General features: G+C 39.7%; 2 protein-coding genes across 2 annotated transcripts in view; both read right to left on the bottom strand.

Moving 5' to 3' along the window:
- The window catches only part of LOC109464565 (hemicentin-1-like), a 36,117-nt gene extending 28,632 nt beyond the window's left edge, over nt 1-7,485 (bottom strand). Inside the window, exon 1 of the mRNA XM_019761570.1 lies at nt 7,425-7,485. Within this exon, the coding sequence (XP_019617129.1) occupies nt 7,425-7,485 (61 nt within the window). The remainder of the gene's footprint in view (nt 1-7,424) is intronic.
- Nucleotides 7,486-16,200: 8,715 nt separating this feature from the next.
- LOC109464628 (hemicentin-2-like) overlaps nt 16,201-20,946 on the bottom strand; it is an 18,467-nt gene continuing 13,721 nt past the window's right edge. Inside the window, exons 10-16 of the mRNA XM_019761639.1 lie at nt 19,813-19,928; nt 19,243-19,497; nt 18,430-18,747; nt 18,081-18,206; nt 17,381-17,563; nt 17,190-17,278; nt 16,201-16,522 (exon numbers count right to left, since the gene is read on the bottom strand). Of these exons, the coding sequence (XP_019617198.1) occupies nt 16,403-16,522; nt 17,190-17,278; nt 17,381-17,563; nt 18,081-18,206; nt 18,430-18,747; nt 19,243-19,497; nt 19,813-19,928 (1,207 nt within the window). The 3' untranslated portion in view covers nt 16,201-16,402. The remainder of the gene's footprint in view (nt 16,523-17,189; nt 17,279-17,380; nt 17,564-18,080; nt 18,207-18,429; nt 18,748-19,242; nt 19,498-19,812; nt 19,929-20,946) is intronic.

Below are 20,946 nucleotides of genomic sequence, written 5' to 3'. Positions count from 1 at the left end.
TGACCTGATGACCGCCTTTGTAGTTTTGATACCTGCTATTTACAGCTGCATAAAGCATAAATATAATTTTCAAAATATCACAAAGATCTTAAAAGGTAAGAATTTCTCTGTTCCGCCGCTACTTGGATATATAACACATTTTAAAGTAAAGTAACGTTTTTTTTATCCTACGCAGACCCTATACAAAATTCTCTTTTATTGGCTTCTAAAGGATATTATAAATATGATATCAATATCTCTGTAACAAATATTTTGTATAAAAACATAAAACATTTAAAGACTTTATGTAATATAATATCAATGTTAGAGTTTTCAAGGTCTTTATTCTTGTCTAGGGGGAAATCAAAGAACCTATCAGAAAAGTCAAATGACATCCTCAATGTGGTATGGTATCGTCTGCCAATGGACCAAAAGGCTATACCACACTACTTTCAGTGGGGGGAGTCTATATTGTACATAACAATTGTGATTTAATGTTACTTTTAAAACTTAGTTGATGTGATGTCTGAAATTGTTAGCAGTTGTTGTGAACATATCCATTCCCATGGGTTTGGATTTTCTGAAGCTTGCACATGTTTTTATCCCAGCCTAGTATCCAGATGTTCCAACCCACGTCTGATGTAGCTCGGAGCTCATTAGGTAAAAACGACAGATGGGCAATCCAGTTCTTCCATTCCACCGGATCAGGCGGTACGCTTTGTGGTACGTTTCAAATGCAAACGTCAAAACGAAATGTGCATCTATAAAGATATTACGAGATCTAAAAGGGAAGTGGCCATTAAATTGCCGGCTTTATAGTTACTAATAAACAAAGAATTGCTTTTTCTACGATAAAACAGCAACCAGCTACACGCCCATCTGTTTCCCCTATAGGGGGCTTTAGCTATTACATCAATTGAGGGACGTACGTAGCAGTTGTTGCAATTGCTGAACAAAGCAGGGTCAACGAACTTGAAAGAAACAGATGAAATGTACAGATAGATTCACTGATTCCATGGATTATTTGACTTCACAAGCGATTAATTTGTTTTGAGTTTCATTGAAATGTGCTTGTCTAAGCAGAAAATGGGCCACGTTTGTTCCTTTTTATGTATAGTTTAGTACCGCGGCAGCGCAGCAGCTTGCTATAACCAGGTTCCACACAGTTGCCGCTCTATCGTAGACAATTTCATCTTCCCAGGTGCTAAAGGTACACCTATATAAAATAGGGAAAAGTGGGCATTTTTTTTATATGTACCATTTTTATCATGCAGCTGCGGGGGAACTTGCACACTTTTGAATTTATCTCGTGATTTCACAGGTTTAGACGAGCTGCCTTATTTCCTGGCTTTTCCAGGCAGCCTAGAGTGAGATACATAGTGAAGAAGAAATATGTTTCCGCCCATTTTTAGTATACTAGTAAAACCCAACGATGCAAGTCAGGTAGCGAGGTATATATATCTTCCACGCATTGGTAGTGGGGCATTTTTTCTGGTGCTGTGGGTACAAGATAGCGATAAAACACGTTTTTCCCTTTCAGGGCGCAAGTAATACCTCATTTACATGGTTTGTGCGTCCTTTCGCCACCGCATTAGGGAGATAACAGTACTCAGCCAAACCAAGAAAAGTCCATAAAACTAAAAGCCTAATGAAAACACACATTGGAACGGCAAAAAGTGCGTTGTTATTTATGACGTTCTATCTCCGGCTCTCTACCTGCTCTCGGCTATCAACATTCGGGACTGTCCGTTCCCGAGCCATTAGTGGAATTCAACCACTTCAATTTCCTTGTCCAAAATGATTGATAGAGGGGGGTTTTAGTCAACACTCTGCGTTTTTGGCGTGTGTTTACAGTTGAATTCGTTTGTGATTAGGTGTTCGGCGGCACGTTCAAGTATTATTCATCATTCCCCGGAAGTCTCACGACGCCACAATCTACAGGGACATTCGTACTAGAGTTATTAACTTAGAGATTGCCCACGAGGCAGTACGGCCTTTATGATTGAAAATTCCCCGCAATGCGGTAAGATTTTGAAATGAAATACTTAAGGCCAAAAATGTTGAAACACCGTGTCGTCTCTCAATGTCAATGATAAAAAGTGGAAGTTTTTTTCCAGGGAAACAGAAATAATCAATTATGGTATTTCAACTACTAACAATGATGGGAACCTTTTACTTTGCTTTACTTTTGAACCTCATTGCTAGCAGTAACATCTGCAATGCACAGTGCACACTTGCCATAATTGCCCTGATGGAAATGACAAACTGACATCGAAACGTCGGCTGTTAATTGAACACGTCGGTATGAATAACGAACTTTATCATTTAAAAACCTGATGAAAGTATTTAACGATACTAAGTCTTGTAAACAATGTAGTAGTGCTTTGTGAAATGATTTGTTTACATAAATAGTCTGAGGCAATGACAAACTTTTGTGCCTAGTCACTTTGTTGTGGTGAGTTCTAGAATTATAGAAAGTTTGACGTGTGTGAGCATTGACAACAATATCCAGGTATATGGCATTGAGGTGCAAATACAGTCAAAATGGCTGTCACGAAAACGGAAAGACAAGGCGAGATTTGTTAAAGTCTCCGATAACGGACTCCACGTGATGCTCAGTGGCGCCAGTGGGATCAGCTTCTCGTCCTGATCTTACCTACGAACAATGTACTTTTGGTTGTAACAATTTGTAGCGGCTACAGGCTTGAATGGCGCCAGTTGAAGCTGAAGTAATTCCTTCTCCGATGTCTGACATCTTTATGGAGAGTAGACTTGGCTTAACTCCCCATATCAAGCCGTCGTCGACAGACTGTGAAATATGATATCCGATAATCTTGCGCCCTGGTTTAGAAGGAAGTGTCTGTTTCGTCAATCCTTCTAAGCTCTACCGGATGTTGTCTGTAATAAACGGACACATGATCTAAATCTAAATGATGTTCCTGTCTGTTACCAGGATTTGATCGACATACTGCAATATTTTACAAGTTTTCACGTCCAAGGCCGGCCATAAGACAAAACATGGTGCCCCACCAACTATGTTATGATTTATTTCTATTCTCTCTTTTTTGCTGAGGTAAACTGCATTTTACGGGAATACATGAACATGACATTTCTTTTTGTATAAAGACTGGACCAACCACCCAACCAACCAAATTGAATGTAGGGCTATTGCAACATGATCAGACTTTGTATACATACATAACTTCCCTAGAGAAAAAATTTGTATTCAAGCGTCGTTTTGCCTACCGAAACTTGAATCAGATACAGCGAGTTCTAACGTCGACTCCATACTTCGATACGAAGTTTCAAAGTATTCTACACTGGTTTACAGCCCTCAGAGCTTGTAAGTCATCGTCGCGTTTCGGCAACCGTGCGTTGATGGATGGCCCGGGCACAGTGAGAGATGGCGACCTTCCGTGGGGAGATGCATATGGATGGCGATAAGTGACCCGCGCCTCGGCCCTAGCACCCCGTGGGACACGCCGCACCATAAACTACAGAAACTTACGACATACATCAACACACGTGTCACAATGGCTCGTGCATAAACATGGAACATATTACGAACAGGCCGGGTCAGATGAGACCTACATCCTTTTATAAAATGCATATAACACAGTCCCGGGATAGATGCTGTACAAAAAACGCTGACAGCATTGTAGTATAGCCAATGGCTACAATACCATAGAGGGATAAATCTCTATGAAAACTCCAAAAACAAGCTGTATCATTGTAATTCGATAGGCAAACCTCTTTTAGGCGATCATCGATTGTGCATCGGAAAGAACCCATTCCTTTATAAGAGAATCCTATAGCTATCTTTTGGTATGGGGGTGTGCCAATGGCCATTACCATTAGTGGAATGTGAATTAATGATCTGCTGATCGAAGATTTTTGCAAATGAGTGGCTGATGAGTTTGGGTGGTGGCGGTATTTAATAAGTGATTGATTTTTGGTGTCTTTACGATTATATATAATGAATCTACAGGGATCTTTGGGGACAGATTTTGGGAGAGATTTTGATCCGATTTTTTGATCTTGATGCATGTGCTGTGAGTGAGGCTTTCACCATCACAACTGCCACGGTTGTCTCGTGTTTCATCAGGGTGTTATCCATCTTTCATGTGCTGTGCGATGATTGATAATACAGATATATCAAGCTAAGGTGTTCAATCAACTCATACGACAAGACAGTCAATGATTACAGTACATGGCTTCGATTCGTAACACCTTACAGCGTAGATGTGTCGAGCAAGTACACGGATACTTTAAGCCTTTGAGGCAGTATATGATAATCAACGATATCCACGTAAACCTAAACTAAGAATTCACAGAAGCAAACCCTCCCTATAGATTCACCCTTGATGAGACTAGATATTCATAACCGCATTTTACAGATTGATGCTGACTTCGGAAGAAGCTTATAAGGACCTGTGTGTGTACCGCTATACTGTAGTAATGGTTATTTATGCTTAGTAGGTGCTTCTCGCAGCATAAACATTAATTGGAATAAGCGGAGCGTATCCAAGCGCACACGTTTTTACAATGTGTGAAACTCCACATCTGATGTTGAAGATCTATTACATATATGGTATTAGTTGCAGATGCAACTCATAGCGATTTTCCTGAGCTACCATATTTTGATACATTCCTTATCACACAGGTTTGATTTAAAACAACTACCAATGACGGAGACAATGCATGCCTACACTCCGTGAAGTTGTATCGTGACGAAACACTCGTCTGTTACGGCTGCTTGACGAATGACAAGCCCCAGGGTTCAAGCTGTCGATCAATGAGTAGGGTTGCCGCAGGTCGACAAGCACGACGTACGTAATGGATGCTCGCTTTTGCTGGGCTATAAATCAGCTATGAGGCTATGCCGATACAAGGCATTTGCACTGGAGCCATGCACGTAATTTGGTAGTGATGAAGTTGAAAACATTACGACTTAGAAATTATCAGCCATTAACGTAACAAACTTCGGATGAGTAGACATTCTGTAACATTTGTCGTCTACTCAGTAGATTTGTTAACTTTGGGGCAGCTAAAGAATGTTTTTATTGCATTCCTACGATTGGTATGGATTAAACGGGGCCAGATACTAACTTATCATTGCCTCTAAGTTATGAGCATTCTCCTCTCCCAACAGATTTGGTGAGTGGCTTTGATAGGCGGCGATGCTTAGCAAAGCCAAACCAAGAAGGAATATATTTGCTAACGCTTTTGGCAACTTCATCATTGGGTGGGGAATCGGACTGCGCTCATAAACATTTCAACATCTTTGTACTTTTTTTATACCATTTCACATTTTGTTATCCCTTATTTCCTTGTATTTCATTTATTAAGTGGTAGCGTCAAAATAAGTATTGTAACTTGAGTGCGCTATCACTTTGTCCTGTACTTTGTCTTACTTGTGAAATTAAAAAAAAACAAAAAAACTAAAGAACGTTTCTTATTGCATTTCTTCTATTGTTATAGATAATACGGGGTCATTTACTAACTTACTGTTGTTAAGATAATGAGGATTCTCATCTCCCAACAGATTTGGTGAGCAGCTTCACTAGACTGTGATGACTAGTTTTTGCATACCCGTACGGAATCATTGTAACGAGCAAGCTGGCCTCTCCCTAACCCTAACGGTGACATGCTCTAACAAGCCAAGCATAAAAGCAAATCAATGGTGCACGGTTGCCGATGGCGTGCCCTGGGGAGATTTGCCAAAGTAGGGCATTCTTATCTTTCTCTACAAACTAGAAACCCCGAATTATGAGATTTAACGGTCACCGGTGGCAAGATCGATCTTGGTATTTTAAATGTCACATATTTTCCACGGTAGAATTATATGCAACAAATCAAGAAGCCTTATGTTGAAATGTTAAAAATTTTGTGGCACAAATTGGTGCATTATGGTGCAACTGTAGGAAGGAAAGGAAAACATATTGTTTTAGCTCTGTTTCCTCTTCTTCTCCTAACCAAAAAGGTCAATGACCTGAACAATACTGTCTGTCACCATGGTAACTAGTGTTGGGTTACATCATGTTGCAATTAAATAGCATGATGAATTTAGACTCCTGACTTGCCATAGACATGAATGTGTTTGAGTAAATCAACAGAGCGTTCATACCATATGCGAAGATAAACATTATTCCTTTGCTTTGCAAATGTTACCTTTCTAGTTTAGTTTGACATTTGACCATATTTGGTAATGTTCCATTAGTATGCTTTATCGGAAACTGTGTGCCACTGTCGGTACAAGTTTGGCACTTTGGTTCAAGCAACAGTTTTCCCAGCAGCCAAATTAGTTTTATTAGATACCAAACAGCTCTGGTGGAACGTTTTACGATACACTTCAAAGAAAACTCATACAATAATCCATCATGCATGAAAGAAGTACTCTCCAGTCTGTTAACCCACTCGAGGTGCATTTAATATTGGTTTGATCGCAACCTTGGCATTTTACATAGAGCATGTACGTACACCCATGCAATCAATCAAAAATCCATCCTCAAAGTAAAAAAAAAACGTTACTTGAAAGCTACAAATGGAGGGACTTTCCTTTTTAGAATCTACCTCCACAGAGGAGACATACATAAAGCTCAACCTCTCTGCCTCTATCTTTATGTATATGTAGTTGTTATGCTAGCCTGTGGCAACCAGTGCTTACGCTGTTGATAAAGAACACATAGTCGACTCAGGTACCAGGAAAAAGAGCTTTAAATCTCTACTTTACGAATGCATTACTGTAAGACCTTTGATGAAGAATAGGTTGCCGTAGGGGAAGGCTTTGGATCAATGGGGCAGGGCAGCCAGGGCGGGACCCAGGGGCCGCTGCGACAGAAAAACACTCTTATCGAACCGGTATATCAGATCGGGGGTCAGTCAGGCAGATGAGATTGCAGGAGGCGACGGTGATGGACGGTATGGAGGGTGCGCTGATTTACGACATGGTAAAACAAAGCTGTTACCTCATGCCGCGGCGAAGATTTATTTCACAGAGAATTGCGATATTCAAGAAATTCGTACCAAGTTTATGTTTCCAACTGCTTTACGAGAAGCAATGTTGAATCGCATTGGACTATCGTTGGACTATCTGATGTACCGTTTCATGATTTGCAAACACAACTCGTAAAGGAAGAAAAGACCACTTAGTCCGATACGATTTCACTACTTTGTAATATCTCGAGAGCAAATCATAATATCGACTGGACATATCATATGACTCTAGGGGGTCTTAATGCATAGTGACATTAACGTGTTCAAAAGCTTTTTACATGGAAAAAAGATACACTCCATCACGTACATGTATTGACAATGTTACAACATACAAAAGGTATCGAAATAACATTTTACAATTGATTGCATTTAAGTGAGAAATTTCCAATGTAAGTGAACACATGTAAAACTGATACGGACTATAACACAAAAAATAATGAATCACCTACCATGATCCAGAACTGCTGCTGAAGCCACAACCAAGACAACAAGCCAGGCAACACCCGCCATTTTTCACTTCAACGACAGAACTTTCTTCCAGTCTTGGGGCAGGGACTCGCGGCAGTGCACCGCTGGCCGGCCGGCAAGTGGGCTTTTGATTGACGGTTGGTGACAGGCGACCCGTCGGCAGCAGGCGCAAGCAAGGCGCGCTCCACAGTCGCGGAAAGCGGGGCAGGGATTTGTGTCGCTACGTCACACAACACGTGACTTGCAGAAGTCAGACCAGCTCAAAAATTCTACCCACGGCTTCTCCGTACAAGCTTCTAATCTTTCTCATTACAACCGTTACAGAGAAAAAGGCTTTAGGGATGTTCTACAAAGAATACCAGAGCTAGAAAGCAAAGTGTAAATCCGCCCTCCCAATGACTACAGATAAATAGATTGAAAACCTGTCAAAACAAAGAGCACTACTACTCATAGTATATATGATGAATGATGATGTTTTTACTTAGATGTTCACTTTGTCTCTATTCCCTTGTCTTTTGAGAAAAATGTAAGCCTATAATAGAGGAATAACTAAACATTAATGAACATGAGACATTACATTATGAATCCTCCGGTTTTTCTTTTTTATCGGGTCAGCAATGATAAACAGTAAGCAAAAATATACATCTTTTCAATTACTGTGTACGTCGTTTGTAAGCGTTTAGAGAGCTATTAAACATGTACACGAAACGACAATGAATGTGCATCTCTCTTCGCATTCTCTGATGAATGTTGGCATATTTAATTCCAATATTACTAGAGACGACAGCAATTTCTATTATGTGAGCAATTCGCCATCATTAACACTATTCTTCATCGCTGACGGAATATAGTGGGATTGTGATGCAGCGCTTCAGGTATAACGTATTGCTTCCTCCGCAATTGCCAGGTAATGGTTTGGTTCTGATTGGAATTTTCCACCAAGGCAATTCTGCGTATTCCTGACAGCTTTGTTTCTGATTACAGTGGTAAAGTCATTACTACTCCGTTTGAAAAATCACTCTCAGTATTCTGTAACAAATTGACAAGGACAGGAGCAATTTCAAAAAGCCGTTTTTATGGTGCTGGTTGTGAGATCACAGAGAACCACACTGATGATACTGTTGTAACAAAGAATCATTCTCACTAAAGATCCCGTATCCGACTGCTTCCGCGACGATTTTTTTTCTTGATCTTTGTGGCGTGACCAGCCTCCATTTCCCCGATTACCATCAGTAATTTACCTCAGTTCGTAGTCATTCTCTCTACCTTTTAAGCCTGGTCTATTCGTCAAGCCATCCATGGCTTATGGATATATGTGCAGCGCATTAATTTGTCTCTAGACTCTTCTTAGTACATACTTATCATAGTGTTATAGGTTTTATATCGTCAAATTGGCTGCTATGCTGTTAAGTTACAGACATTAAGGCATCTATTGCTAGAGTATATGTTTTGTCAAACGGTTAAAGTACTAACCAATCGTCTGCAAAGATACTAGGAAAAGAGAGGTAAATTTTTGAATTCGATACATATACGTAGTATTGAGTTGTGCTTTTGTTTCAGGTTTATCATCTCTTCTCCCAAGACATAAGGCACTTGTTACTTTGACACCTAGAGTACAGTTTAGTAGTTATCTTTAGCTTAACTGGAAATATCACACAAATCCACAATTTGCTGCTTTATTTACAGGCAGTGCTCGAAATACTGGGTGCATTATAACTTAGTGCATCCAAATTCTGAGCTGGGCACCCAGCTTTTCCTGTGGATGCAACCAAATATTTTCATAGGTTCATGTATGAATAGAAGAATACAGCGATATTCTTGACATGTAAGTGTCAGAAAAATAATAAAATCATTTTTATAGTCCTTTTCTTTAGAAATGAAAGAGAAATAATTTTGCTGGCATTCTATTTATTTATCTTACCAGGGGAACCCCCCAAAAATTGGGGCCATTTTTTAAAGTTGGGTGCGCCAGTGCACCTATAGGCTATTCCTGCCAATGCATTTCGGGCCCTGAGTCGTGTATATATCAGGTGTTTGAGCGGTAACCACTGATGACTGATAGTCTGAGTGTACAGTCATAAATTATCGACACCCATGTCCCTCTCTGTTCCGACCGCAAGATAACGCGATAACACAGCTTTAGGGAAGTAAACCTACCCAATCAATATCGCCAATACTCCCCATGACTAAGTAGCGCCTAGTGTGGAATTGCCAGTTTCGCCGGTACAGCACTCTGTCAACTGGGGATTCTCTTTCGATCCGAAAGGGAAGAGTAGCAGATTTATTTACAGGAATTCATTACATGTCAATTGTTTTCGGCTTAGGGTTAAATCAACCAGACGGGTGGAGCGAGTGAGATAGTGGTATGATTGTTGGGCCCGGGGGCATATGTGTGCATTTCTTACAGCTAGCTACAATGGGTTGGGATTCGTGACAAGTGTACTCTGAATGTATTTTCTAAGCCGTTCGTGTATCGTAAAGTGCTGTTAGCCTTGCCATCGGTATTCTGTAAATGGCACTGATCAAGGCTAAGTAGCTACTGCAGATATCCGTACATAATAGTCACATAGTCATGTACATTTCCTACATATATACAGATAGATGGATATCTGAGGGTATACACATTTGTAAACTCATTATAATTAGCTAAAATCGTTGAAAAAAGTAGTCACAAAAAATCGAAGATTCCCATCCCTCGGGATGTATATAAGGTGTAGTGTCCAAAGCAATTGCTCACGATTTCAGACACGATTTTAACAGTAATGCCACCATGCCGGTATCAATACATAACTCAAAAGATGGGTGACACCATTTTCTGCATTTTTATATACACAACAGGCTTTAACCCCCCCCCCCCGAAAGTATTGTGGTATAGTCTGGTGGACAACCTGTTGATGGGCGATACCATGCCACAAGCAGCACTGGGGTAGAATTATTTTATTTTCAAATACATGAAAATGCAGATAGAAAGAACAAAATACTGCATCACCAGGGCTCCAATAACTAATCATATATTGCAAATCAAAGACATCAGTCAAAACTACCGTGAGTTACAGCTGCGAACACACAAACATAACCGAAAACAGTACCTTCCCGCGGATGTATATCTACTTCGCCGTGGTAAAAAAAAAAACGTTTCACTTTTATAGACGATAGGTTAGCTACATTTTACTAATGGATGTTGTATGTACGGTAATTCTGATAAGACCTTAGTCTGGCCTCTCAGATGAACTGGAGCAAAACGTGACCCAGATGTAATTCCAAGACCGAAGATAATCAGATATGAAGACAGCATGTACAATTTATGTATGCCATGATGGAATACACATCATGTCACAGAAAAAGGCTACTCGAAGTAATAATGATTAAGATGTCACTGAAAAGCCAATTGCAAATTCCTCTTTATATAATTAGATCACATGAAATCACCCTTCAATTTGCTTTCGATGACCAATGAATTTTCTTTGTCCTCGGTCAATTCGTACTATTATAGGCCATAGATGCAAGGTCATCAGCACTGCACGTGACGCTGGGATATGATCACAACATGAAACATTGGAATAACCAATTACCATGACAGAAATACCGTGTAATATTCACCATGTAGTCAGTACTGGGTTTTACAGTGGTAGTAAATAAAAGTCAAGTTTGGTAATATTGGACTCAACAAATTTGTCAATGAAATACGTTAAGTCCCATACTGTTTGCAAAGTAAACATTACCGATTCAACTGGTATTTACTACCACTTTTTGTGTGGTGACAAATGTACAGGATGCATAGTTCAGCCATCATCACGATATCATATTATTCTCTTCAACTTCCACATTTTAGGGTAACATATACCGTGTGTTATCGTATGGCATTATGCTATGATTAGGTATAGAATTCCAGAAATTAATTGTTTGTGTGTCCCTGTGTGCAAACCTTGCGAAATTTTAAAATGTGTATCTCCTGAAATTCCAGATTCTTCTCAGAGGGGGCGTTGTTACACGCTGTCTCAAGACATGAATACGATGAGTGCGTATGATGTTGCCTGGTTTCCCCTTGAATGTAAAGCACCTGCTTCCTCCAGTGGTAGTCATCTAGCCGCCACCTTGCGACTTCCCCATTATATGTATGCTTGCAAACCAGCTCGAAACAAATAGAAACGCTTGGGCTTTGCCTGTAACGTTTCTAATGTAAGATTCAAATATAATGAGGATAATTAGAAATGCTACTCTACGTCGAGCCGTTTACCATTTTATTTGGTTTTCAAAATGCGTCAAAGATGGAAATGGTCACCGAGTTTTGACCGTAACTAACTCAAAATTATACCACATGCTTCCGAGGTCTGGTGATAGTTGATGCAAAGGGCAATGTCTCTGTCATTCCGTACAATACAAATGTGCATGCTTGAATAATACATAGCACTGCCTTAAGCATTGAGGAAAAAGTCACCATTTGTCTCAAGGAAACAGCTTTAGAGTGCGTGGTTGCCTTCAATCGTCGTTTCAGGCTATTTCACATTTGAAGCCGAGTTTTCCTTTTGATCAATTAAGATGATGTCCTAAGCCCTGTGGTCTATTGGTATCACAATACAACGCAGATCATTTAAAAGCTTACAGGTAAAACGATTCAGTAATTGTAGTAGATAACGTGGATATTTTGTATGCTTTACACGTACGTACCTCGTGGCCTTTGCCGGCTGAACTTTGGGGAATACCTGCCAGAGTGAATTAATGTATTTCGCAGTGTAGACGCTCAGGAGCCTGTCTGCACGTGTAAATCTTACTTAAGCTTTTGGGGATGTTGACAAAGTACACTTGGTAGTTGCTGTTATGGGTGCTTCCTTGATGTACTCAGCATGATAGAAATAAAGGTCCCTCCTTAATCATCAGCTGCAGTACCTTCCCAATCAATCAATTGGGCATTTCAAAGGCATCCAATGCTGCAGTGTTTAGAGCTTGGAAACCATTTTATTTAAATTCAATATTCTAGTCACTCATCTATATGCTGAGTTGAAACCACATTATCTCAATGTACAATGTATTTTGACCATCATGAAGCAAAAATACCCAAAATTTTAACAGCAAACGGTTACTGAAAGGGCCCTTGGCTGATTTTTGATGTACAACCCATAAAAAGGTCTCGTCTCGGGGCTTGTTTCTGCAATTTTTAATACCCTATTAAAGGTATTAAATGCGGATTGAAATGTGCTAATGTGACGCAGCATGTGTCAATATCATAAAGATTGCCTTATTCAGAATATTCCCTGTTTTGCTGCTCTAAAATGACATCGGGTGCCTTTAACCTTAGCAGTAAAAATGCACTGAAAACAATGTTCAATTAATTCTCTTCATTTCCAAGTAATTGTTGTTTTTCGTGTCTAAGAGACATTTATAGATTATAATGGTTTGAGCTCGTTTAGTGACTTTACAACAAAGTAACCCTTAACAATCCTTGGTATTACCTAAAGTATCAATTTGTATCATCTTGTAACACCAATTTGAAGCTATTCCAGTACTGTGCCGTAAGTACACTACTGAGGGAAATGAATAGTGCATGTGCTTCCCTCTAATTAGCGGTGCCACTAGACATTTCCTATGGGATATGTCATGAAATTGTCCTCGTAGCTTTAAGTGACATTTATGGATGACGACCGTGAAATTTATCGACTTCAGCCCTTTTGATGCAGCATCGTTGGGACCAAATCCCCTGGCATGATCCGAGGAAAGCGATTTTCAAATTATTCTTTCTGAAAGACTCAAAGCTATGAAAATATCACGATTCCGTGTGTAGAATACGTACATATAAATGCCAAAATCCATGATGATCATCCTATGTTTCCTACAATTAAATGTCAATTGCCACTTTTCTTCGACAATTATTGCCATGAACCTCAGGTAATTTAGCCACATCAATCTATTTAGTAAATGACAACATAGCCACTTCTTTGTTGTGTCCTTTGAGAGTGTATTATTAAGGCATACGTGCAGTCTAGTTTCTGCACAAATATGCAATAATGAAAATGCATGCTCCTCTTAAAGTGACTTCTAATTCCTTTGGGGTGGGTGTCAACGCTACAGGAATCGCTTGTAATAAATACAGGGGCACCGACCGTTTGACATTGTGCTTCTGAGGGAATGTGTGATCAATAGATGGGTAATGATTTAAAGCATCTCCATTAGAAAAGCCACGCAAGATCAGATACGTGCCGAAGGATCGTCATGGATGGTAGAGTCCCAGTGAGTCTAACGTTATCGTAGATGCTATCGTTGTACCGAATGTCTGTGGTATGCGGTTGGACCCAATAAATCATACATATTAACCACTGTGATACTATCCAGTGGAGACCATGTTCTCGGGCAAGAGAGAGAGCAGAGGAATACAAATCCTGATAAGAGGGGGCATCAGGGGGATAAGCCTTTGATGTTAACGTAGTAGGAGTGATCGATTGGTGGTTGGAATGGTCCATACTCTGGGTTCCTTCTGCGGTTATCACCTGTACGTGATAATATAGCGTCATAGCATGGTAGGTGAAAGTACAAGGGTATGAACATTTTCCTCCACTAGGACATGTAAAATCCACCCTACAATATCATGGGCCCAACAATTAACAAAGTTATGTATTAATAATAAATAATGTACGTTAAATATTATTAGCTAATTATTAATTATTTATTTAATTAATTTTATTGTTTACACTTGGTCCCTCCGCTAGACTGTAAAATACACTAAAGTACCATTATATACATTGCATATTATCAGTTGATATATATGCCATGACCATTATAAGACACATTTTAAGACAAGCAAATTTTATTTCTATTCCATTTTACTAATGAGAAAAGGGACTGATTTTATTAGGTAGGCCCGATGATAGCAACAAGTACACAATCACGTATATTTTAGTATACAGCAAGATACAGCAAGGACAACGTTATCTTTTATACACGTAAATTGATAGTGCTCTGGGACATATTATGTACATACGTATTTTTACCGTGAATACTGCTTAACTACTTAATTACTCATCAATACAGCATTTATAGTATTTGAGACTCATAGTTGTAGCTTACAGGTTACAAATATCTGGAATATACATGTATGTGTAGACTATGACATCATGTAGTATACCATCTAATTACAAACAACTCTTTTCTATGCAAAATGCGATGCAAGGATATTTGCAATGGTGTTATTTACAACCGAACGTGTCTCTGTTGATATTTTGCAATTACATTGCCAGTATATGTTTTACAATATTAATAACAACACGTTATTACTTAGACCTTAGGCTCCAAAGACACATAACAGGAACGCACAGAATTACCTGTCGGGGTGAAATGGTGACACCAGTTATTATCTATATAGCAATCTATATATATATAATAGAACAAAAGCATATTGCAAAATAGCACATAAATGGAAAACTATAATGGCGTCTCTTAAATAAACGTGGGTCATTTTGTTCACGACAATTTTGCTTCTGTCACAAAGAAGTGATTCAATCGATATCTGGACACTTTTCTCATTATCACTCTCAGATGTAGCCCTGAACCATTATAGAGTGTCACCCACTTTAACAATAGATGTTTTAATTATACTCACCCTGTCCTTATATATGTAATAAACGTCACTATCTTAAAGGAATTATAGCCACCAAGGTCCTCTACAACTGCTGTAACAGTTTACGAGGCCACTTTTATATGTCTTGAAAATCGAAACCAGAGAAAAAGACGTCATGAATGGTTATGAAATGGTCTTTGGCTTGGTAACAAAGACCATTCAAACAATTCAGTTACGACCATAAGGGGACATACGGAAATAACATATTCTATTTCAATTACCATAACTTTCCTGTAGTAAAACCTTATTGCAGAAGAAACCAACGAAGGATAAAATGACGTTTTGTTACTGGCCCCTATCAAGGTTGTCATTCAGGGACGTATATCCGTATTAAAAAAAAAATGTATCAGCGTCAATCTAGGTAGGAATTACATATTACACGAACGCATTTAATCTTGTGAAAGACTCGTGCCCAACGGCATAAAAACCCTTGCGTGAACAGGAGATCTTTTAAGGACATTCAAGCAAAATTGAATTAGACATAGGAGGCAGTGGGGAACCATTACGTTGATGCATCTATATTCTAGAGCGTGACTTTTTTCAAAACGGCATGTTTTATTTGCAAAGTTTTATGTTCAATAGACAACCTGGCAAGCTGGACTGGTGCGCCATCGAGTGTTCTGTTCCCGGAAGAGTTCTAATGGCTTTAACCTTGAGGGTTATTTTATGTACAAGATTAAAACTAATGCATACCTCTCTGTTATTATCCTCTAAGAAAGCCATTCGGCAATATAATAACGAGCTGTGAAGTTGCTTAGAAACATGCTGCCTGATTCCATAGGGAATTGTTGCCAGCGGTGTGCCAGTGGTGGCGTCGTCTTTCCAAAATGAATTTCTGTCTGAAGTCAAGGTATGATTTATCGTACAGGTGTAGATAGTTCAACAGAAAATGGAAGGTATCTGGGCTAATTGGCGTGCAGCATTAAGCCTTAGTGTGTTGGAATTGATTTTTTTAACTAAGGAAGAGTACATGAATCCCAATGTAGCCTTGCTACAAATGTATCGCCGCGATTGGATTTAATCATGGTAGCAAATTCAAGTAAAGTCGAATTATGTTTACTGTGCCGGACTTGACATTGTAGTAAATGAAATTACCGCAATTGACTTTTATTTACTACCATTGTAGTCCGACACTGTCTATAAAGTAAAAATAAACGACTTTATTGGTATTTACTACCATAATTGATGGTTAAATCAATTATTGTGGGGTACATGATACTTACAATTTTCAGCAGTTTGAACGTACTTGCCATCGTGTGTAATAGGGTTTTACCTACCCTCCTGTTGCCAAAGACAGTGCTTACATATACAATAAACTACAACATGTTGTCCACGTTTTTCCACAGTGACCTACAACATGTTGTCCACGTTTGTTGTCAGTGGTCGACTGCCGCAGCCGCCTGACGGAGAGGTCGGAGTTGGCTGCAAACGTCTGAGGTTCGGTTTGGGAGGCACGGCAAGCGGCGTCTGCTGCATGACCAGAAGAAAGAATATTTTCTGTGAATAGTTTCATCAGGTTGGTAAGTTACTGAGTGAAAAGAGTCTTTTTACAGTACGTTTGGGATCGCATTGTAGATACAGTTCCCTGTAACCACGTATATGTGTGGATATGTAAATATTGTACTTTTTGGAATAAATCCCTAGCAGCGAAACCTGTGCTGCAGTGCAATGTGAACCAGTCATGACAACATTGCCATTAAGAGGGTGACAGATGGTCCCCGAAACGTCGGCTGTAAATAAAAGACTTGAATGTGTAAAAAGAGTCTCTTTACTCAAGAATATTTTCTATTGCAGCATTTTCTGTATTAATATATACTAGACTAGAATCGAAATAAAAATATCGGTATTAAAGTAGCCTCTACCAGTATTCAGAGGCTAGGGGGACTGAAAAGAGCAGGGATTGGCCAATTGACAGATAAAGTGGCAGGGCAGATGGCCGACTAAAGGAGCACACTTTGCTGCTCTGAATGGCAAAATAAAATTACTGCAACTGTCTGTGCATGTCATCTTTCTATTTTGCCAATTTCTAGTCTGTCTTGCCGTTTCTGAAGCCTGATAGAGGCTTACATTGGCTCTCCTTTTTCAGTTTGAACATGTAATAATTTGAAACAACAGCTTAAAGAACAAAGGTATTTACTTCTTCTTCGAATCCGATACCATCCTCCCCATCAGGCTGGTGACGCTCTATGGTCGCGTAAGGTGGCAGAGAAGCTGCGTGAACCAGACCTGCATGACCGGGAATATAGAATCATATGGAACAACTTTCAAAACAGCGCTTTTGCATGGTAAAGATACAAACAACCAACTGTTTTCCTCTTCAGAACATACCAGAGTAGGTAAGGCCCACTGATGTCCAGTCGGTCTTGTTAACTCTACGCGGAGGACGAGGTTTGAGTGTGCCGTCCATCTCCTGTAGCTCCAGGTCCTCCACACCGGAGTCAATGGTGCCGGTCTGCTTGACGTACTTTGGTACTGGCGGCATCGGGCGAGATGCTTCCTTTAATCTCAATGCTACAAACACACGAAGATCACAGTGTAAGCAGGGTCATTGAGACAGATTCTTCATTCACGTTTCTCGTGGATATGTATGATGATCTTGAATAAAAAAATATTGTTACAAAAATATTATTTTGTACATCTGGGTTGTGTGCATACATATTATGTTTAACGTAGAATTCCAGTGGTTAGGCAATAGCGACCCTGACACCCTGACTCTGGATAAAGAGGATGAGGGTTCAAATCCCAGCTTTTGTTGCTCACGCTACATGTGCGCTACTTTAGAGCTTCACGGTCTTTTATTAGGACGGGACGTTCAGCTCTGGTCCACTGTTGTATTTGTCTAAATGCTACATTGTAGGAGAATGGCCGCGTAACAAAACAAAGGGGCCAGTAACAAAACGTCAATGCCCCAAGATACTGTAAATATGGCACATATTTTAGCCTCTAACAATAAGTGAATGATGAGCTCTTCAGTGAGCTAAAACTGAATTGAGATCACTTTCTTCTTGACGTTTCATGAAGATCTTACCTGGACGTTTCTTGCTGTGTCTCTGCCCTCGTCGTTTGATGATTAATAAACAACTCACGACAATGACAGCTAAAACGGTCACCGAAACAGCGACAACGATGGTGATAAACAGGGTCTTGCTCGTCTCTGTAAGTAAAAACATACTCATGAATAATGATGATCAGATGTTCTTAGTCATATAAATAATTAAGAAGATACATGTACATCGAGATCACATAAGACAAGTTACCTCAATAAAGTTGTACTAAATTTGCAAATCATAAAGTTTCTCCAAAGATTCAGTTAAATCTGAAAGTTTTTTTAGTTATCTTAGTTATCTTTCTAAAGATATCTTAAGAACTTTTGGTACCTTTAACTTCAAGTTTGATGTCACGCTGTACCGTTGAGAACATGTTGGACGCCTTGCAGGTGTATGTTCCCTCGTGCGCCTTTGAGACCATGGAGATTGTTAAGGCGGAAGACTTGCTTTGACCGCCTTTTGTTTCCGCGATGGTCATGCCGTTGTGTCCAGACCGCAGGTCCTTCTCCTGACCCCGGGTACCACGCCAGGACCACGCTATCTTGTCCCCCAGTGGATCCGCAATGACGTCACACGAAAGTCTTGCTATTCCACCAGAGATGACAGACATCATGCTCCCCGTCCGCTTTCCAACCATGATTGGGCGTCCTGCATAGAGATATTTGTTGCTGAAGTAAAGGCGACCACGGCCATTTTTTGTTGCAAAGCAAAAAGTTTTTGGTTGCAAAGGAAAATGTATTCAAGATGAGGACATCAGTCATAAACATATACTGCCGTTCCATAGCACATTTTCGTTATCATTTAATACTATAAAAATTGTTGCGTTAGATTGTTTTTGTACCACCAATAAATAGATAGAAACAGCAAAGAAACCGTTTTCCATCAGCAACAACACATTTTGCATTTACAGATAACAGTATAGGATTTGAGGAAAATTGACTGTAAAATATACTGCCATGAAATCGCTTTGGGTACCTTTAATTTATTTAGTTATCAGTATTTTACCCACGTAAGTCTCCCAACAAAGAACATTTAATTATTCAGCAGGCTGACGCAACACATAATAGAACACAGGAACAAAAGAGCTTAGCAATATCGATTCACGTAATCTCTAGATCTGCAGGAAATTAATAGCAGTCGTACCTACGACGTCAACATCTGCATCCCTTATTGCTTGTGGAAATCCGTCACTAGTTGCCACGCATTGATACGTCCCCTCCACGTCGTAACGCACCCGGTGGAAGCGAAGCGGGTTTTCCCAGTACAGGGTTGTATCCTTCCGCCGCCACCGGATTCGAGGTTTCGGGTTCCCGTAGGCCAGGCACTCGAGTGAGAAATCGTCCTGCCCGTAGAGAACCGTGACTTTCTGTTCCATGGAATGATCTATTCCAGGAGGATCTGAAGTAAATATGACAAATGATATTGATTAGTCTTACCATTGCCATTTGTAACTGTAACTTCGTAACTGATATATGATATGTATAGATCTTAAAGAGGCTTTTCCATCATTGATCGACAAGATCCCCTAAATGGAAACCCTTATATAGAAATTAAATTATTACCATCGGAAGAGCAACATACGATTAAATTAGTTAGCATTGGATGAGCAACGCAGTACATGTTTGTCAAACTTGTTTCCCAATGTGCCGGTAGGCACAGGAGGACCTAAAGTTGCAGGTAAGGAAGTTTGGTACTATTGAATTGAGTACTTACATAGGACATCGAGGCTCACAGTGCCGACTCCAACAGGTGAGACACCGTTGTCCGCTAAGCACTGGTACACACCGGCGGCGTCTTTCATCACTTTTGGCAGGTATAACGAACTTCCACTAGAACGGGCAGAATGTTATAATAATAAGTGTAAACGATTGAAACAGCAATGTCCAGATCATAGGCATCTTTGTGTTGACTAGTAGGAAATCCCGTATTTTTCAGAAGACGGCATTGCTCTTAGACACAATGACGCCATCTTAAAAAGTATTTTTCTTTCCATTTATCTAGCTGTCATTATCGAGCTAAACCGTACATAGGATGCATTTATCTGCATGTGAAATTGCAGTTCCTACGGGTAATGGTACTTCCTTAGCCCATTTGTTACATACTTAATTGGTCTCACTCAATCCCAGCATTCGAAACATATATTTCATGAAAAGTTTAGGTCTTGTTACCACTGAATGTTTAGTGGTCCCGAGAAAGATTCAAGTGTCACCTGGATGTTCGGATGCGTAGAAATTACACATCAAAATTAAGTTTATTTCTCGCTTCCGTCACCGAGACAGACATTAGGTAATTATAACTGCATTTGTCTCGACCCTCTTGCCGGAAAGCACTTACTAGTAGTTATATCTTTCGATACACATAATGGCATTTTTTAAATAGTTTTTTTTTCTTATCTGAAGCCGCCACCACATTCTATTCAAACAGTTTTGAACAGACAGAGAGATAAGTCTGACATGATGTACGGCCGTATTTAAGTCGGTGGAATGTGGTTGCAGTACATTACGGGGAAAATGAGGTTCTGGTATATCATACCACTGTATTTAACTGTATTTAAAAGCACCCAGTGCAATTTTCAGGGTGATAAAGCAAAAATAAAATAAAATATTCTGGATATGGATTACAAGGCCTACCATTTAAGCACTTCTTCACGTGCTCGAAGCGGAATAGCCCGAAAATAAGCTACGTGACGTTTCTCTGTATTTTTTTGGTATCGTTCATAAACAGCTAGAATCAGCCAACGATACAAAACAAGCAACCGTTTTACGTCAATGACATCAAATTTTTGTCTCACAGATACCAGAGTGGTATTTGGGATAGGATTGATTCAACCTACTATCTTAAAATACC

Source organism: Branchiostoma belcheri, unplaced genomic scaffold (assembly GCF_001625305.1).
Source record: "Branchiostoma belcheri isolate BF01 breed outbred unplaced genomic scaffold, Haploidv18h27 scaffold14, whole genome shotgun sequence".
Classification (NCBI taxonomy): Eukaryota; Metazoa; Chordata; class Leptocardii; order Amphioxiformes; family Branchiostomatidae; genus Branchiostoma; species Branchiostoma belcheri.
This window is presented reverse-complemented; position numbering and strand designations above follow the sequence as displayed.